Below are 16494 nucleotides of genomic sequence, written 5' to 3' on the forward strand. Positions count from 1 at the left end.
TTTGAAACTAGATTGTATAATGTGATGTTACACTGACTGTATACAATATGGGTAATGTTTCCCAGTCTGTTTACATGGCCTTGAAAGGGGAACTTGTTTATAGTTTTGATCGTGTAATGCATATATAATTTAATAAAATTAGAAAATGACGCAGTTTAGATTCAAGTTTTTATCAAACATAAGCATGGAGTGAACTGTCTGGTGATATCATGTGTGACATGCATGATATATAGTGTTTGATATGGATGAGAGGATCGTACATTTCATGCCTACTGAACTTGTCCATTTTTGTTTGTGCATATTTGTCCTATATAATACTGCCATACATAATTAATGCTCATAGGTTTAAGGTTCATTACCAGTGTATGAAGTGTCTTCCTAATTCTTTAGGAAGAACATATTTACAAGTACTTGTACAATACCTAGCAATTACCTGTTGTATACCAGTCCAGATATTGAATTTAAACAGTTTGCTGGCTGAATATTTGGATTGCCTTAAGCCTGTACTAGACAGTCATGCCTGGCTGTGTAATCTCAACAGTTAGTATAATTGTGGGTCTTAAAGATTCAGGTACGAAACCTCATGTTTTAGGTGTCTAGACTCCCACACAGGTACATGACCTATCCTAGTTCATCTCATACATACAATGTATTTGAAATACAGTTCAGTTTATAACCTTCCCTACAGTTATGTGTTTCCAAAAAGGTCTATCGACTTTGTCCTGGTTCATCAGTTACTCTATATGATAAAATAATTCTGTGACTTGTCACGAAACCTAATAGTTCTCAAGTTAAACCGGAAGTCAAAAGCATTATTGAAACCTCAATCGGTGAACCCCATTGATAAAAATCTATTTTGTAAATCTGCCACCAATTTAAAAAGCTTGTAACAGAAATGACCTATCAACCCACCAGTGATAAAATTTAAATTTAAAGATTATCTTGTGCGATACTGCAGTTTAAAACTTACAAAGGTTGTGTTAGATATTCAATCTTAAACTCTTGTATAAACAGGAAGTGTGCTGGGTTTGTTCAATATTTGAACAGCTTGAAGTGTGAGTAGAATGACAAATCAGTCTGTCGGAGCACTATATTCAGTGGGACAAAAAAAGCTACGCAGACTCATAGGAGATATTGAAAGGACATATTTGTTTATCATGCATACATCATGAGTGATTTAGGTTATCTATTGATCAGTTTTGTCTTTTTGTATGAAATTTTGTATTAAATCTAAGGGAGGCTTCTCTAAATTGTTCAGATCAATGTGGGGTGTACCTCCTTAAAAAAGAATCTGCCTTCTGTTAACATTTGGTTCAAGTACAATAAATGTATCTTTAAAAGAGGGCAGACCAGCCTATAATTCTGTCAATACTACATGTGTATGCGTGTTTATTAAGAGCCCAGCCTTCCTGCTACTTTTGTAGGCCCTATATTGAAATCAGCTTTAGCTTTCTGCCAATAAAATTAGTATTTTAAGCCAAGTGGTCTCTCATATGATTGCATTAGTTCACTAGAGAAACATTCGATTGTCATAAAGATCTGGAAGAATTTGGACCGAAGTAAAAAACATGTAGGATCAACAGATCTGTAATGTTTTAGAATAATGTGCTTTTGATGCAAAATAGCATGGAGCAGTTCCATTGTAACCATGCATACTTAGGGTAGACACTAATTAATATTACATCTATGCTTACAGCACTGGCTGGACCCCCTGAAGTCGGTCTACAAACAACTTAAAGGTGAGGTCCTGAATATTTTAAGTTTCTCTTGTGTATATATATATTGTTTTCCGATTTACACAATAATGTGAAGACAATTTAGAATGTCTGTATACTTAAATACACTGACAAATCAAGATTCTCTGTCAATTTGCAAATATAAAGCAGTTATGTTTGTAATATTTAACATTATATTTTGCTATATTCAGGTGTTAACCCTACAGTCCTCTGCTTCCGAGTCAAATTCTACCCTGCTGATCCCATGAAGTTACGAGAGGAAATTACGAGGTAGGAGTTTACGGCGTCCATTTCAATTCTGAAAAATATGCCGCCTTATTGCACTGATGAAAAATTTGCTCGACTTATTGTTACGGTAAAAATATGCCGCCTTATTGGACTGATAAAAAATTTGCTTGACTTTTTGTTACGGTAAAAATATGCCGCCTTATTGCACTGATGAAAAATTTGCTTGACTTATTGTTACGGTAAAAATATGCTGCCTTATTGCACCGATGAAAAATTTAAATTGCTGACGTATTGCGGCAATGAAAGTTTTGTTGGCTAATTATTGTTACGGTAAAAATATGGTGGCTTTTCGTAATACTGAAATATTTTCCATGTTATTTTGACATTGATAATGTAACAGGATCAAGTGAAATTATGTGATGAAAATAGATATTTAGACAGATCAATGATGATACTCAAGGTGAGATATAATTACCCCTATTATACAAAAATAATAACAACAATCCTTTATTCAGACAGATGATATCAGATTTGGTATTAAACATTTATTTGGCCATTTAAATGCTGACAGATTTATTCCAGCTAATTTCATGATTGTCAAAACTTGATCGAAAACTTCTGAGGTTTTACTAAACATTCATGACATAGTCTTGTGCCTTGATTAATATTTGTAACTATAATACACTTATAAGTTATAAAGCTGTAACTACCAGGGTAAATATTTTTGAAAAGAAGAGCTCCAGGTTTTCTATATATTTCAATGAAATACCGTATTTTGCTCTTTTTCAATTACACCTAGCTCATATTTCTATACAGAAACTGATCAATCCTCAAAACAAACCCAAGACTTCCTGAAAAAATGAGAAATGAGGTTAACCCTTTCACAACTGTAGTCCGTAATAGACTCATCCAGATCTAGATCAATGCATGGTAGAGTCTACTAATATAAAGTTACATAGGGGTGAAAGGGTTAAGAAAAGAAAGGTATCTGTTGTTGGCCACTGAAGCATATAAGTGGGTATATACCCCTCCTTTGTCAGAGCTAATTTAGTGTCTGTATGCCATACATATAAATACTTGATATCATTTTCCTTCTGTTTAGCACCCCACAGAACAATCTTGTTGATTATCGATACAAATTAAAGCTAGCTGTGTATGACACTAGCATTTTATTCTAATGAGCACATTCTTTACATGAGGAAGGAAAAGACGGCCAACCCTCCTAAAAGTTGTTTTATCATTGTTGTTCATGTGACGTGTTTTTTTGGTGAAGACTTTAATTGATTATTTTCACGTTTCACTTAATTAACCTTCTGAGGTTGTATGTGTTTTGTAAAATCAATAAAGGCGAAGAGTATGGCTGAGTGTTAGGTTTTAATTAGGGTTTCTTTCGTTGGCTTATTTTCAAAAGTGATCATTAAAATTTCTGTGATATTTTTCATTTGTGCATCAATCTGTCGTGGCTGACAGACAAAGGTGGCACACCTCACAATCATACAATTAAATTACTATCATCATAGGCAGGAAAATTAACACTACTGTGATTATACAGAAAACGTAAATGTGGGGACGTGCCAAGATATTGAGCGGTAACAGAGTAAAACACACCAGTAAGCTACCGAGGTGTTTCATCAAGAAGCAATTGAATGTTTCCATCAAGAATTTTTGATGATGGAAAAAAATTTAAAAAAATACTTTCACTGAAAAGAGATGTGCATTTCATCAGACCATTTAATAAGAATTCACTTGAAAAAGGTAGCATTTAATCACAAAATTGTAATATTTTAATACCAGACTTTGATGGGCTTAAATTGGCAAAAACATATTGTTACAGTTAGTATTTGATCAAGAGAAGTTACATACAAGTTATGCATTAATGGAACTAAGATATTCAAAAAACATTATCTAATGCCTATAATGAATGTCACCCTGGTAAAACACTAGCCGCCTCCTACCGACTCGGCAAGGGTGATCTTCTCTTTAGGTCATTCGGTAGAGCGCAAGACTAGTAAACCAGAGGTCCGGGGTTCGACTCCTGGCAGAGGCATTAAAAAGATAATGACCTCTGTTACATTAGCGCCCACATCAGGGACCCGGGAGATTTGGCAAAATACTCAGCAATACATGCAAAGGAATCGCTAGCTATGACCCCTAGAAAATTCTAGATGAGTTCTTTCCTGGAGGGGGAGTATGTCACCCTGGTAAAACACTAGCTGCCTCCTACCAACTTGGCTAGGGAGATCTTCTCTTTAGGTCATTCGGTAGATCAAAAGACCAGTAAACCAGAGGTTCGACTGGCAGAAGCATTGAAAAAAATAATGACCTGTTACATAAAATACATAATCTCTAATGAAAATAAGGTATGTCAAGTATAATGCAGCCAAGCATACATCCTTCCATGGACTAAGTTTTTGTTACACATTTCCTACACCTAGAAATTGTCCTGAGATTGATCAAAATATAATATAATAACAACACTGATGTTTCAACCTTGCTCTATTTACCTACAGGTACTACCTGTTCCTCCAGCTGCGAAGAGACCTCCATCATGGCCGACTGTTGTGTTCACCTGCTGATGCCAATCTGTTGGCAGCCTACATCATACAATGTAAGTCTGGAACAGGGTTTGGCAGGGGCCGATAGATTAGGGGTAAGACTGGGGTGTGGAGGATTTGACAGGGGCCGATAGATTATGGGTAAGACTGGGGTGGGGGAGGAGTTGACAGGGGCCGATAGATTATGGGTAAGACGGGGGTGGGGGAGGATTTGACAGGGGCCGATAGATTAGGGATAAGACTGGGGTGGGGGAGGATTTGACAGGGGCCGATAGATTAGGGGTAAGACTGGGGTGGGGGAGGATTTGACAGGGGCTGATAGATTAGGGATAAGACTGGGGTGGGGGAGGATTTGACAGGGGCCGATAGATTAGGGGTAAGACTGGGGTGGGGGAGGATTTGACAGGGGCCGATAGATTAGGGGTAAGACTGGGGTGGGGGAGGATTTGACAGGGGCCGATAGATTATGGGTAAGACTGGGGTGGGGGAGGATTTGACAGGGACAGCTAGATTAGGCGTAAGACGTGCTGAAGCACGGGCAGTGGAAGGATTTGACAGGGTAACCCTGAACAAATGTAAAACTTGGTTTGGGGAGGATGTAACAGGGGCAGCTACAGCAGATCTGAGGAAACATTAGAAGAGTGGATAGGGCAACTAGATTTAGTGTAAGTCTGAGGGGGGAAGGGTCAGTTTCTCGGCCAGGGGATAGTAGTGATGGCTATGGAGAGGAGATGTAAGCCAATGTATCGAGAGGTGTTGTCTTGAAAAAACTTGTTCTCTATATCGAAGAGACGTCTAGAATTTTCTATGCAATAGGGGCTTACAGGTTTCACATTGTACAGACAATATTTAGGTAAAGTTAAGAGTGACCTTGTATGTCCATCTTTAATACACATTTGCAGAAATCATGTTGAGATGAGAAAAGCTAATGCTTTGTGTTATTTTTTTCACATAAACGATTACCATTGATATTATAGTATTATAAAAATGACACTGACTTGAATTCATATTTTGCAGCGGAGGTGGGGGACTACGAGGCGGAGGATCATCCCCCAGGTTACGTAACAGAGTTCAAAATGTTACCCAAACAGAACCCAAAGACTGAAGAACAAATCATGGAGCTCCACAAAACCCTGAGGTGGGTTAATAGGGCATAACATTAGTCTCTAAGAATAATTCTTAGATCATGGTTGTTAAACAAACCAATGATAGTTCATAGTTCTATGTTCTTGTTAAAATAAAAATAGAGCTTAGCGTTACATGAAAAAAACTTTCCTGAAATGTAATTAGTTTGAAAATGAAATAATTATGAACTGTTAATAGTTGTATTGAACAGTTTTATGTACATGTGTTGTATACTAACTGTAGTGGGCAGGTCCCAGCCGAGGCTGAAGGTAACTTCCTCAAGAAGGCGGCTTCCTTGGATACGTACGGCGTTGACCCCCACCAGGTCAAGGTCAGTATATGTCGCGTACATGATATCTAGGCTCAAGATTTTTTTCTCTATATTGAAGCAATTTTAAGTCTTTCTTCTAATAGGTTAAGAAATAATTTTTCATCAAATGTGACAGAATTTCTGTATGTGGCAAATTCTCTCTTTATGGAAATATTGATAAAAACAATATGTTGACAGATGAGGTTCTGTGTACTTATGTCTGTGAACCACTATAACATGTAATGGCTATCAATCAATGGTTCAGAAGGTGGTCCAGTGACAGGTGTTATTTTGAGTGATTCCTCCCACGACTGAGTGCTCTTTGTTAACAGGACCACAAAGGTACACAGTTTTACCTGGGCGTCACACACCAAGGCATCATGACCTTCTACGGCAGTCGGCGCACACAGCTGTACAAATGGCAAGTCACCTATAGCGACCACACGATTCATTTGCTGCTTACTTTTTATACCCCCCACTTAGTCGAGAGGGAGTGGGAGGGTTTTATAATAGTAACCACTTTGTTAGTGTATCCCTGCATCTATAGTAAAATGCCTAAGCACCTATCTCATGAATCCCTCATCAGATTTAGTTGATATTCACACCTTATTGTCGTTAAATATAGAACTTGGTTAGATTTTGGTGGTCATCAGTCAAGGTCAAATGTTACACTAAACCACGTTTGAAGTGAAATCCTTATGTAACTATGTAGTAATTAGGGATGGTGGGGCGAAGGTTTATCTTTAATTTACTGGTAGGCCATTACATCTTAAAATCCCTCTTACTTGGTGATGCTTTGAGGATATTGTGATTGAATGCCCTCTTGTCATATCATATTTGAGGTAAATACTTGGAATTATTAGTTAAAAAAACACTGTTGGAGTCCCATAATATGTTGGTTGTAATATCACAATTATTGATTTACAGATTTAAAAATATACCTTTGAAGTTTAATATTTAATATTTAAACTATACAGAATCTGAATGAATATATATTTACATGTAAATGATTTTGTGTTGGTTAGGTAACTTGTGCAGACTTTGTTCTTATATCAAAACTTACCTCCCTTTTCAGGAATCAGATCCGCAGGATTGCGTACGAGGGCAAGATGTTTATAGTCCATGTCAGCATCGCAGAGGTTTGTCCCTATAAAATGAATCCAAAAATAATCCTGACATTTTTCTGCATGTCTGTCCTTTGATGAGATGAAGTTATGATCTAGCTAGGCTGATGATACTAGTATTACCCGTGTAATATGCTCACGTTCCTTCCTCTATATGAATGAGCCTGTACCTCTATGATTTCAGAAAACGTTCTTCTTTTTCACTAACATCTTTTGAAATTTTTAATCAATCATATATCAAAATTTGTGTAAATTATGTTTCTGTTGTCATGGTTTTTTCTGTAATTGTTGCTTGATTCAAATGTAGAATATTTTTGAGGGTATGATTTGATTAATGTCAAACAAAGAAATCGAGGGATGTCACGTATGTCAGTGTTAACTGATAAATCACAATTTCTATCGAAAAGGTCTTAAACCTTTTGCAAATGCAGAGTTGCGGAAATGTGTTTCTAAAGACGTTTTTATTAAATTTGTGATACTTAATCTTTTGCAAATGCAGAGTTGCGGAAATGTGTTTCTAAAAATGTTTTTTTTATTTTGTGATACTAAAATCTCCATACAATTTACATATAAAATTCACAAAACAGATTTAAGAGGACCGAAAGTTGACCCACTATGCTTTAGTTGTTATGCATTTTAAAACTATGATTTAAATATTTAATGACCACCGTTATCGTAACATAACAGATTTATTGAAGACCACTGACATTTGAGAGACCCTGCGGTAGTGTTTGATGTTAGTCTTTAGTTGAATGTATCCTAACCCAGGCTCTTTACGCCTTTGCGTTAATTTTCATAGGATGAAGATACGACTAATACAAAGAAGGTAATACTTGGGAGTGGTTATATTTCTCCCATCATTTATATACTGTGCCGTCGTTACATGCTTATGTTTATTATGAAATATTTAAATGTAACCAGCTTCATGATTGGTTCATTGTCAGCCAATGATATTTGAGCTTACATTTGAATCATTATCATGACTGGTTACTTGCATGCAGTATACATACCTTCCCTTTAATATACAATTTGAGAATCCAATACATTTGCTTGCTTGCAGTTTAAAAGAAGCCAATTGGCAGTTAGTTATACCTGCATGTAGATTAGACTTTTTTTATGGAAATATTTTTCAACCTTTTCCATGTCAACCTTTGTTGTTTTACTAAATGTGACAGTGTGCTGTTAAGTCATGGTGTGTTTTCTACATTTGTGTGGGGGGTTATCCTGCATGTGTGAAGATGTGTGTTTTCTCACTTTTGTGGGTTATCCTGTGTGAAGATGTGTGTTTCCTCACTTTTGTGGGTTATTCTGTGTGAAGATGTGTGTTTCTGCACTTCTGTGGGTTATCCTATGTGAAGGTGTGTGTTTCTGCACTTCTGTGGGTTATCCTGTGTGAAGATGTGTGTTTCTGCACTTCTGTGGGTTATCCTGTGTGAAGGTGTGTGTTTCTGCACTACTGTGGGGTATCCTGTGTGAAGGTGTGTGTTTCTGCACTTTTGTCGGTTATCCTGTGTGAAGGTGTGTGTGTGGGTTATCCTGTGTGAAGATGTGTGTGTAGGTTATCCTGTGTGAAGGTGTGTGTTTCTGCACTTTTGTGGGTTATCCTGTGTGAAGGTGTGTGTGTGGGTTATCCTGTGTGAAGATGTGTGTGTAGGTTATCCTGTGTGAAGATGTGTGTTTCCTCACTTTTGTGGGTTATCCTATGTGAAGGTGTGTGTTTCTGTGTTTGCATGGATTGTCCTATATCCGAGTATATGTTTCGGCCTTTGTGTAGTTTATCCTGCATGTGTGAAGGAGTGTTTCTGTGTGGACTGCCCTCTACCAGGAGGTGTTTTCCTGGATTTATACCAGTTATCCTGTGCAATAGTGTGTACTGAGGGGGTATTTTTTACCTTCCTGTTAGTGTGTGTTGTATCACCGGGGAACTTTTGGTCCAAATTTTGAGAGAAATATTTTCACGTATTGTCATTTAGGTGGTCTGAAAAATTTGCACTGAAGCTATATGCTTGCCCTCCAAAACTATATAAGCTAGCACCCAACGATTGTTAGGATTTTCCTATGTCAGGGTGTTTGCTGAGATACACCAGTGTGTAACAGATCTGTATTGTATATCTGTGATAAGTCTACGGATTATAACATACCTGATATTATATAAGGGTCCAATTTCCATTGTTCATTTTAATCTCTTTAAAAGAACCTATGTGTCCTTCCAACAGCTTATCACAGGTATAATAGTGCTCCACTTAGAACGATGTGTAGGTATACATGTTAGTTAGCCCATTATTCTTCATCCTCAAAATGCCAGGGATTAACTCATTCACCCCTGAAGATACATTTGAACTCCTTCAATTCAAAGGTTAGAATAATTCATTATGAAATTTCAGGGGTGAATGAGTTTAGCTCATTTATGTTCTCTGCACCCCTGAAATATGTCATGGCAAAGTCAAAGGCACATGTTTAGCACATTGATTGGTTTTAGGTAAAAAAAAAACACACCATTTTACCATTACATGCAAGTTCTTTGATGTATATCAAAGGATCAACCTAGTTAGTTGCATCATATACAGAGCTTTCAGTATCGTCATGATATATTCCAGTGTTGAGGAAATGTTACAGTACAACCCCTTGAATTTTGAGGATTAATATGCATAAATATAACAACCCTTTGTTCATGGATATCAGTACCCAGTAATTATATATGATTTTACCCATTTACCCCTAAAGTCACATTTGAACCTTCCATTATCAAAGACTGGGCAAGTCCAGTTTTAAAAACATAGGGGTCAATGAGTTAAAGATATCATCATGGACGGAAGGGATTTTACAGAGTTTACTATAGTAAGGGACATTGTATCAGATTGTCTTCCCACTTTCCTTAACCACTGTTACTGTGCAGCATTCCATAGCATTAGTGACATCTTATCTATAATGATGATGTCAGAACACTTGATAATATTTGTAATTGTATTTTGAAACGTCAATGCATGTGTCTACAACTGGGCTCTACTTGGCTTAATTTTTGAAGGAAAATTGAGTGAGACTTTGATTCAATTTTCAAATTTTATATCATGTATGCCTATGAAAGTAAATCAGGAACAACATATAGTCAGTATATATTGCAATGTTCAAAATTCGAGGTCAGTTACGTTAAAATGTCAAAGGCAAACTGACGAGGTCGCAGATATTGATGTTGATGGCTCAGATGACAGCTACATACATTACCAGGAAGTGGTTTCTTATCACTTTTTATAGATAATAGGACTAGAAGAACATGAGTCTATGATAATGTTAAACAATAGTTTATGTAAGTGTTAACATACCTATCCACAGTGTGTGATAAATTACAATCCCACAAGGTCTATATGCACATTATCTGTATATCCTCGCCCAGGTCCATTTGGACAACACATTTTCTATTATCTTATACATTTCTCTAATTTGTAATTTTTTATAAGCCTGTCAAAGTTTACGACAAGACCTATTATTGTCTGTTCTCACAATGTCTGCTTGTCTGTGTTTTGTCCGTTTCCCTGACTGGCAGGCATACACTGGAGTTGGGTTTATTACATATGCCTTTTTTTCCGCTTGGAAATTTCATATTCAATCTGTGTGTTGACTATCATTGCATATCGTGAAAAGTTTGTTGTAATGTTGTTGTGCCATATACTTCGTATATCTACAGTGATACTTTTTGTATGAATTTATTATGCATGGTATTTCATGTGACAAAATGAAAAGTAACGTTTTAGTTGAAAATAATCAAATGTTTTTATTACCCTGCATAACAGTTAATTGTGTCTAATGCAGCAATTTGATTGATCGATTGATCACAAAAAGATATATCGTATTTAGCTGTAAGCCAATAGATATAGCATAGTCCACAATATAGGCCAGAATAACCATTAAAAGGAACTCTTTCTGAGTTGAGAAGCACATGCTAATGTAATTTTGATATTTAGGCTCAGACGATGGATTCCTACCTTTGTACCAATGCAGGAAACATGGACGAAGATGTAACCTTGAGATTTTTTTTTATTTATATTTATTTTAATTACCACCAACAAGATTCCATAGCATTATTATCCAGATACCACTGACCTTTGACCCCACAATCTTTACTCCTGACCTCTGAACCTTGCCCCTTTGACTCCATGATATATCTGGTTCAGGGTAAATAATCGGTATTGTGGCTGGGAGCATGAATGGATCCATACCCCTTTGACTCGATGATATATCTGGTTCAGGGTAAATAGTCGGTATTGTGGATGGGAGCATGAATGGATCCATACCCCTTTGACTCCATGATATATCTGGTTCAGGGTAAATAGTCGGTATTGTGGATGGGAGCATGAATGGATCCATATTAGTTTCTATGAAATCTTAGCCTAAGGTTGTAAGTCTTTTGCATACAATGTGCTTTTATAAAGGCAAATATTTTAAAGCAGCTCAAATTTTTATTTTGAATGTTTGGAATTTGGGAAATTTTATAATGTTGAAAAATAAATATTTTGTATTGTCAATACTAAAACTGTACGACCTTAGAGGCTGATGTAGGAAAGTTCTCTTCACTTCGTGAGACAAGTGGGTATTAATAATGGTTACAATGTTTCATTTCCAATTTGTAAGGGGAGATAACAAAGTGAAATTTTACTAATGAAAACCTGGGGTAAGCATGCATGATGGACCGGAATTCTTCATCTTTCAGTGACTGACATTACGACTAGAGTTTGTGTCAGCCGACTTCATTCCAGTCTTATTTATATCTTTGTCAACACTCACAGACTTTATCCACTTAAATCCAGACACTGCCCAAACAGCTGAAGAAAAGTCCCAGTCACTGCCCAAACAGCTGAAGAAATTAGTCCCAGTCATTGTTTATAACATTAGAGATGGTCTGTTCTATTTGTCAGAATGAGCAATTTTTAGCTCACCTGGTCTTGTATAAGGTACATATAATGTTACTTAGCAATTTTAGAAAATTCAGCAAAAATTAAGTATTGAACTATTAAATATTTGGAGATGTTGTATCAAAATTCACATATTCAAATGACAAGTCAGTGTTGGTTTGAGCATAGCTGAGAAGTGGTTCGTTTTTTTTGGGAACTCTGATCATCAATTAATGTCATTCTTCATTCAATAATAGAAGAATTACTTTTGAAAAGCAAAGCTTCTGCCGGTGTTGCATATTAAAACACAAAGAAGACATATCAGAAAAAAAAGTGTTCCATAATAATGGGTCATCTCTTCATTTCTGGGTGAATTGTATTTGAAGGCCAAGTCCTTTGATACAGGGTTTTATCCTTAGAGACAGGATTTTGTCCTTAGAGACAGGGTTTTATCCTTAGAAACAGGGTTTTGTCCTTAGAGACAGGGTTTTATCCTTAGAGACAGGGTTTTGTCCTTAGAGACAGGGTTTCGTTACTTGAGCTAAATGAATTACCAGCAGTAGGTTTGGTTATAGACTTATTTGTTCTCATTCTCCCTTGCTTTCTTGGATGTGGAATACCAACAGTCAAGGATAAAGGTATTTAAGCTTCTCTCTCACACAGATGCATGTTCCTTGCTTTTCAATTTTCCTATAACTTATAATGTTTCCTGTAAAATCATTTTTTAACATAATGGACTCAATGTTTGAAATATATTTGGACGTTCCCTAACAGAGTTCAATAAGGAAGGAAAAAATAAACTCATGATACAGTGCTTTCTTATTCTTTTTGTATAAATCCCTGTGAAGACCTTGATCATTTTGTCAGCCTAAATTTGAATCATGCGTGACAATATTGCCATAACTGCTTGAAACAGTGTTTTTGTGAGAAGATTTTATTTTTTTATGATTGCTTTCAAAGAGTCTTTTTCTTTAGCTATATATTAAGTTCAAGTGAATTTAATGGGCAGTTTGGGAAAACATTCTTTGCAGCTTTGCTTTGATTGCGTGAGAGAATATCTTTATAACGTCATCCTTGAAAACGTTACTGCAGTGTGATTGACGTTTCATGCACAAACAATTCCTATGAAGTTAAAAAGTTTAAAGACTGAAGTTTCGCAATATTTGGCAAATTTCCCAAAAGGATATAGAATTACAATGTATTTGTACCAAATGCTGGGTTGGTTTATATGAGTTCTTGTGCTGTTCATTCAATACAATATTTCAATAAGATGTACAGTGTTAAATATTGAACAATGAAGACAATGTTTGTTCTTTTGAAAGGGATTTAGTCTGATCAAGGTATCAATATTATTAAAAAATTATTTCTTTACAATTTTATATATTTATTGCACGATGCATTATTTATCTCTATCTGTGTTTTGTAATTATAATTCGGGTTCCCATCCTCACTCCCATTTCTTTATACACTGGAAAGTTCTAAATTGGGATAGATTCTTGTCACATTTGGGGTTGTAGGGTCAATACATAATTGCACAAACTGGAAAATGTTTTCATTTTGTACAAAACTAAAAGGTTGGATATTCGCATCTTTGATTTTGTTTACTGACTTTCCCCTGAGTCTGTTAAGCCCAGGATGTCTATTCCTTAGAAAACCAATCAAATATGGGTGCCTGGCTCTAAATATCAGCTGTATATCAAAATTAACTTATATCCTGAAAGAATCTATTTGTCAAGGCAGACAGCATACTATAGGACATGTATGGGCATATCGGTGGCTGAATGGGGCAATCACCCTAGATATTTGGGGTAGATGAAGATACACATGCTGATCTGTCAGGGAATACTTACCACAACTCAGAAATACAGTTGGGGTCATCGATCTTCACTATAAAAAATAACTCAACACGTAGCATTTCCTGGAGGCTTTGGAGAGAAGTTCATTCAAATTGGTCTTGGTCCAAAGTAAATAATGTCCTCAATTTTAAAAAATGACGGTGGTCCACTTTGATTAATGTCTCGATATAAATATATGTTTACCAGTAAGAGGTCAAATATTGATTTTTTATACTCTATGTAAGAAGGCTGATGTGCACTTGATATAGAGTCGTTGAGTCGAAATGTCTGATTTTTCAGATTTCACTTCAGACATATTATCTGTTGATCCACTAGGAGTTCATATATTTTATGATACTGTCTCCCAAAATAAAGCTTCATCTAGCACAAAAATTGAATGTTTCTCTGGCAGGAAAGTAGTTGTCACAAATTTTGGGATCATCTTACCTAACTGTAACTGAGAATAAATGGTCTTTTAAAAAAAAAAATGGATGTAGGAAACAGAGTTGATTAGAATTTTATATAACTACTTTCCTCTTGGTGAACTGAAAATTTCAGGCATGTTGCAATTGTAATCACATTTTGAGAGCTGTTTTGTTATTCAATAGTAAAATTTGTAAATTGGGGAACTTGGGGAAAATCTATTATTCGGATAATTAATTGCATTTCTTTTTGGTTAAAATGGGAATTTGAAATTCTGCTTACTTTAGGAGCTTAACCCACATACTGGCCTTAAAAAAATCCACAATGAGGATATTTTTTTGGCAAGCTTGAATATGGCATCATTAAAACCAATGTAATCCTATGCACAGCTAAGGCCAAACCATTACATTTATTTTCACCTGACTTAACACCTACAGCAGAAAGCATGTTTACCTTCTGCACCAAAGACTTGACTGGGATTTACTGGAGGGGGCTAGTACGTGTACTAGTCCCATCTTTATACGTTTTGTATCACTAAGTTACATGATTAGAGGTAACTCCATACTCGGAACTCCTAGTTTTATGCTCACTGACGTCCTCTGCATCACTGGAATATGTCCTCACAAAATTGGAGGCACTCAGCTAGCTATTTGATTGGTGTCGGGTGAAAAAAATCTGACCAATTGATAGGCTGATACCTGTCCTTTGTAGATTACAGAGGAGCGACATATCCTACATAAAAGCCTGTCAATTTTACTGTTGCACTGCTTTCTTTTAATGTACATCAAAGGATCAAAATAGTCTACTTGTATTGTCCACAAGGTTGCGTAAACAGAACCTTCAGTTTAGTCATGACATATTCCAGAGGTGCAGAAAGTGCAACCCCTGGAATTTTAAGGATGGTGGGTAACTCTTGGTGAGGTCTTTTATAACTTGGGTATCAACTCGCGTTTAATTTTACTTTTATTTTTCTTTCTTAAAAAAAAACATTCTTTTAATGAGTCAAATTATTCAGATATGAATATGAGTTTTACAAGAAATGAATGATAAGTATGTATAAGATATTTACATTGTATTATATTTGATTGGATGAGAAAAAAATGGTTGAGATTGTTATGAAATATTTTCTCTTGTGAATTCAGACCAAATTTATTATGAAGGAATCATCTGATTTTGTGTCAGTTTTTATTTTTGAAAGGTTTTAAACGGCTATCATTGATGCAGTGTTTGTGTGATAAATGTCACAGATAAGTAAAGACGGAGTATTGTTCTAAACTGTGATTTACGCTTGGTTATAAATCACCCAACATAAACCCTAGTTTTAGTACTACATTAAGTTAGTACTTTGTTGTTGTGGAGTTTTATCTCTATTTCAGTCCGACTCGTTAATAAATAAATTTGTGTTTCAGAGATACCAATGCTATATGATTGTAATTGGTATTGATGCATGCTATGATTAAAAACAGTACAATTTCATTGGGTTTTTTCCCAGTATTGAAATTGCTATTGATATAAATTTTACATGTGAATACTGTAGAGGATTGTCAAGCTTTTAGTTAACAAATGAAGAGAAACAGAATCTAATATCGGACAGAATTTATGGTAGAAAGCATTGGCGCCGTGCCATTTTAACTTTTAACTAATGTCCTGATTCTGATGATAAAGGATAATGTTAGAACCGTAGAGAACAAAATTATTGATTGTACAATTTCATCGATCAAGTTTTATATCCGAGTGCCATTAGTCCACCCCCGACAGTGGCATTGGTCTCTGTCAAACTTCCGGGGATGTGATCAATGAAATGATAACTTTATAATAAAATACTAATCACTTTGATTGATTTATAATAATTAACAGAAGCAACAGCCGATCGGCTACAAGTGCCAGACCGTGGGAGCGTGTAAATACCTGTGGAGGTGTGCGGTGGAGCAGCAGTTATTTTTCACGTAAATATCGACACTTTTATTCACTTTTTTACGAGGGCACCTTAGCCTCTCTTTCCTGTTTCTGTTATAAAAACATAAATTTTGGAAAGCAATGAGTGTAGTAACAATTTCGTTTTTTACCAAGTGGATGGTGGAGTTTTTGATTGATTTATTACACTCCACATAGAAATTTAAAACTTGTCATGTAGTTGGTATACCTTCTAAAAAGCTTTGCACTATGTTTTTATGTAGAATAACGGATATTTTTACTGGAATTTAAGCCAAGTACATTCTAAAAGCTCTCTTAGAGTGCAGGATGGAAAATGGATTCATATTGGCGTGGGGGG

At 35.8% G+C, this 16494-nt stretch overlaps 1 protein-coding gene across 8 annotated transcripts in view; it reads left to right on the top strand.

Annotated features, from left to right (window-relative positions):
* LOC110445675 (FERM domain-containing protein 5-like) overlaps nucleotides 1–16494 on the top strand; it is a 79961-nt gene that overhangs the window by 47173 nt on the left and 16294 nt on the right. For 4 of the 8 annotated variants that reach the window (XM_021490409.1, XM_021490411.1, XM_021490412.1 and 1 more), the window contains exons 3-12: nucleotides 1697–1739; nucleotides 1928–2006; nucleotides 4475–4572; nucleotides 5537–5657; nucleotides 5888–5975; nucleotides 6287–6375; nucleotides 7030–7093; nucleotides 7878–7904; nucleotides 11038–11091; nucleotides 16080–16168. In XM_021490409.1, the coding sequence (XP_021346084.1) occupies nucleotides 1697–1739; nucleotides 1928–2006; nucleotides 4475–4572; nucleotides 5537–5657; nucleotides 5888–5975; nucleotides 6287–6375; nucleotides 7030–7093; nucleotides 7878–7904; nucleotides 11038–11091; nucleotides 16080–16168 (752 nt within the window). Of the gene's footprint in view, nucleotides 1–1696; nucleotides 1740–1927; nucleotides 2007–4474; nucleotides 4573–5536; nucleotides 5658–5887; nucleotides 5976–6286; nucleotides 6376–7029; nucleotides 7094–7877; nucleotides 7905–11037; nucleotides 11092–12590; nucleotides 12603–16079; nucleotides 16169–16494 lie in introns of all 8 variants that reach the window. The other 4 variants (XM_021490415.1, XM_021490417.1, XM_021490413.1 and 1 more) reach the window with 3 other exon arrangements.

This window comes from Mizuhopecten yessoensis, unplaced genomic scaffold, assembly GCF_002113885.1.
Source record: "Mizuhopecten yessoensis strain PY_sf001 unplaced genomic scaffold, ASM211388v2 scaffold2329, whole genome shotgun sequence".
Taxonomy (NCBI): domain Eukaryota; kingdom Metazoa; phylum Mollusca; class Bivalvia; order Pectinida; family Pectinidae; genus Mizuhopecten; species Mizuhopecten yessoensis.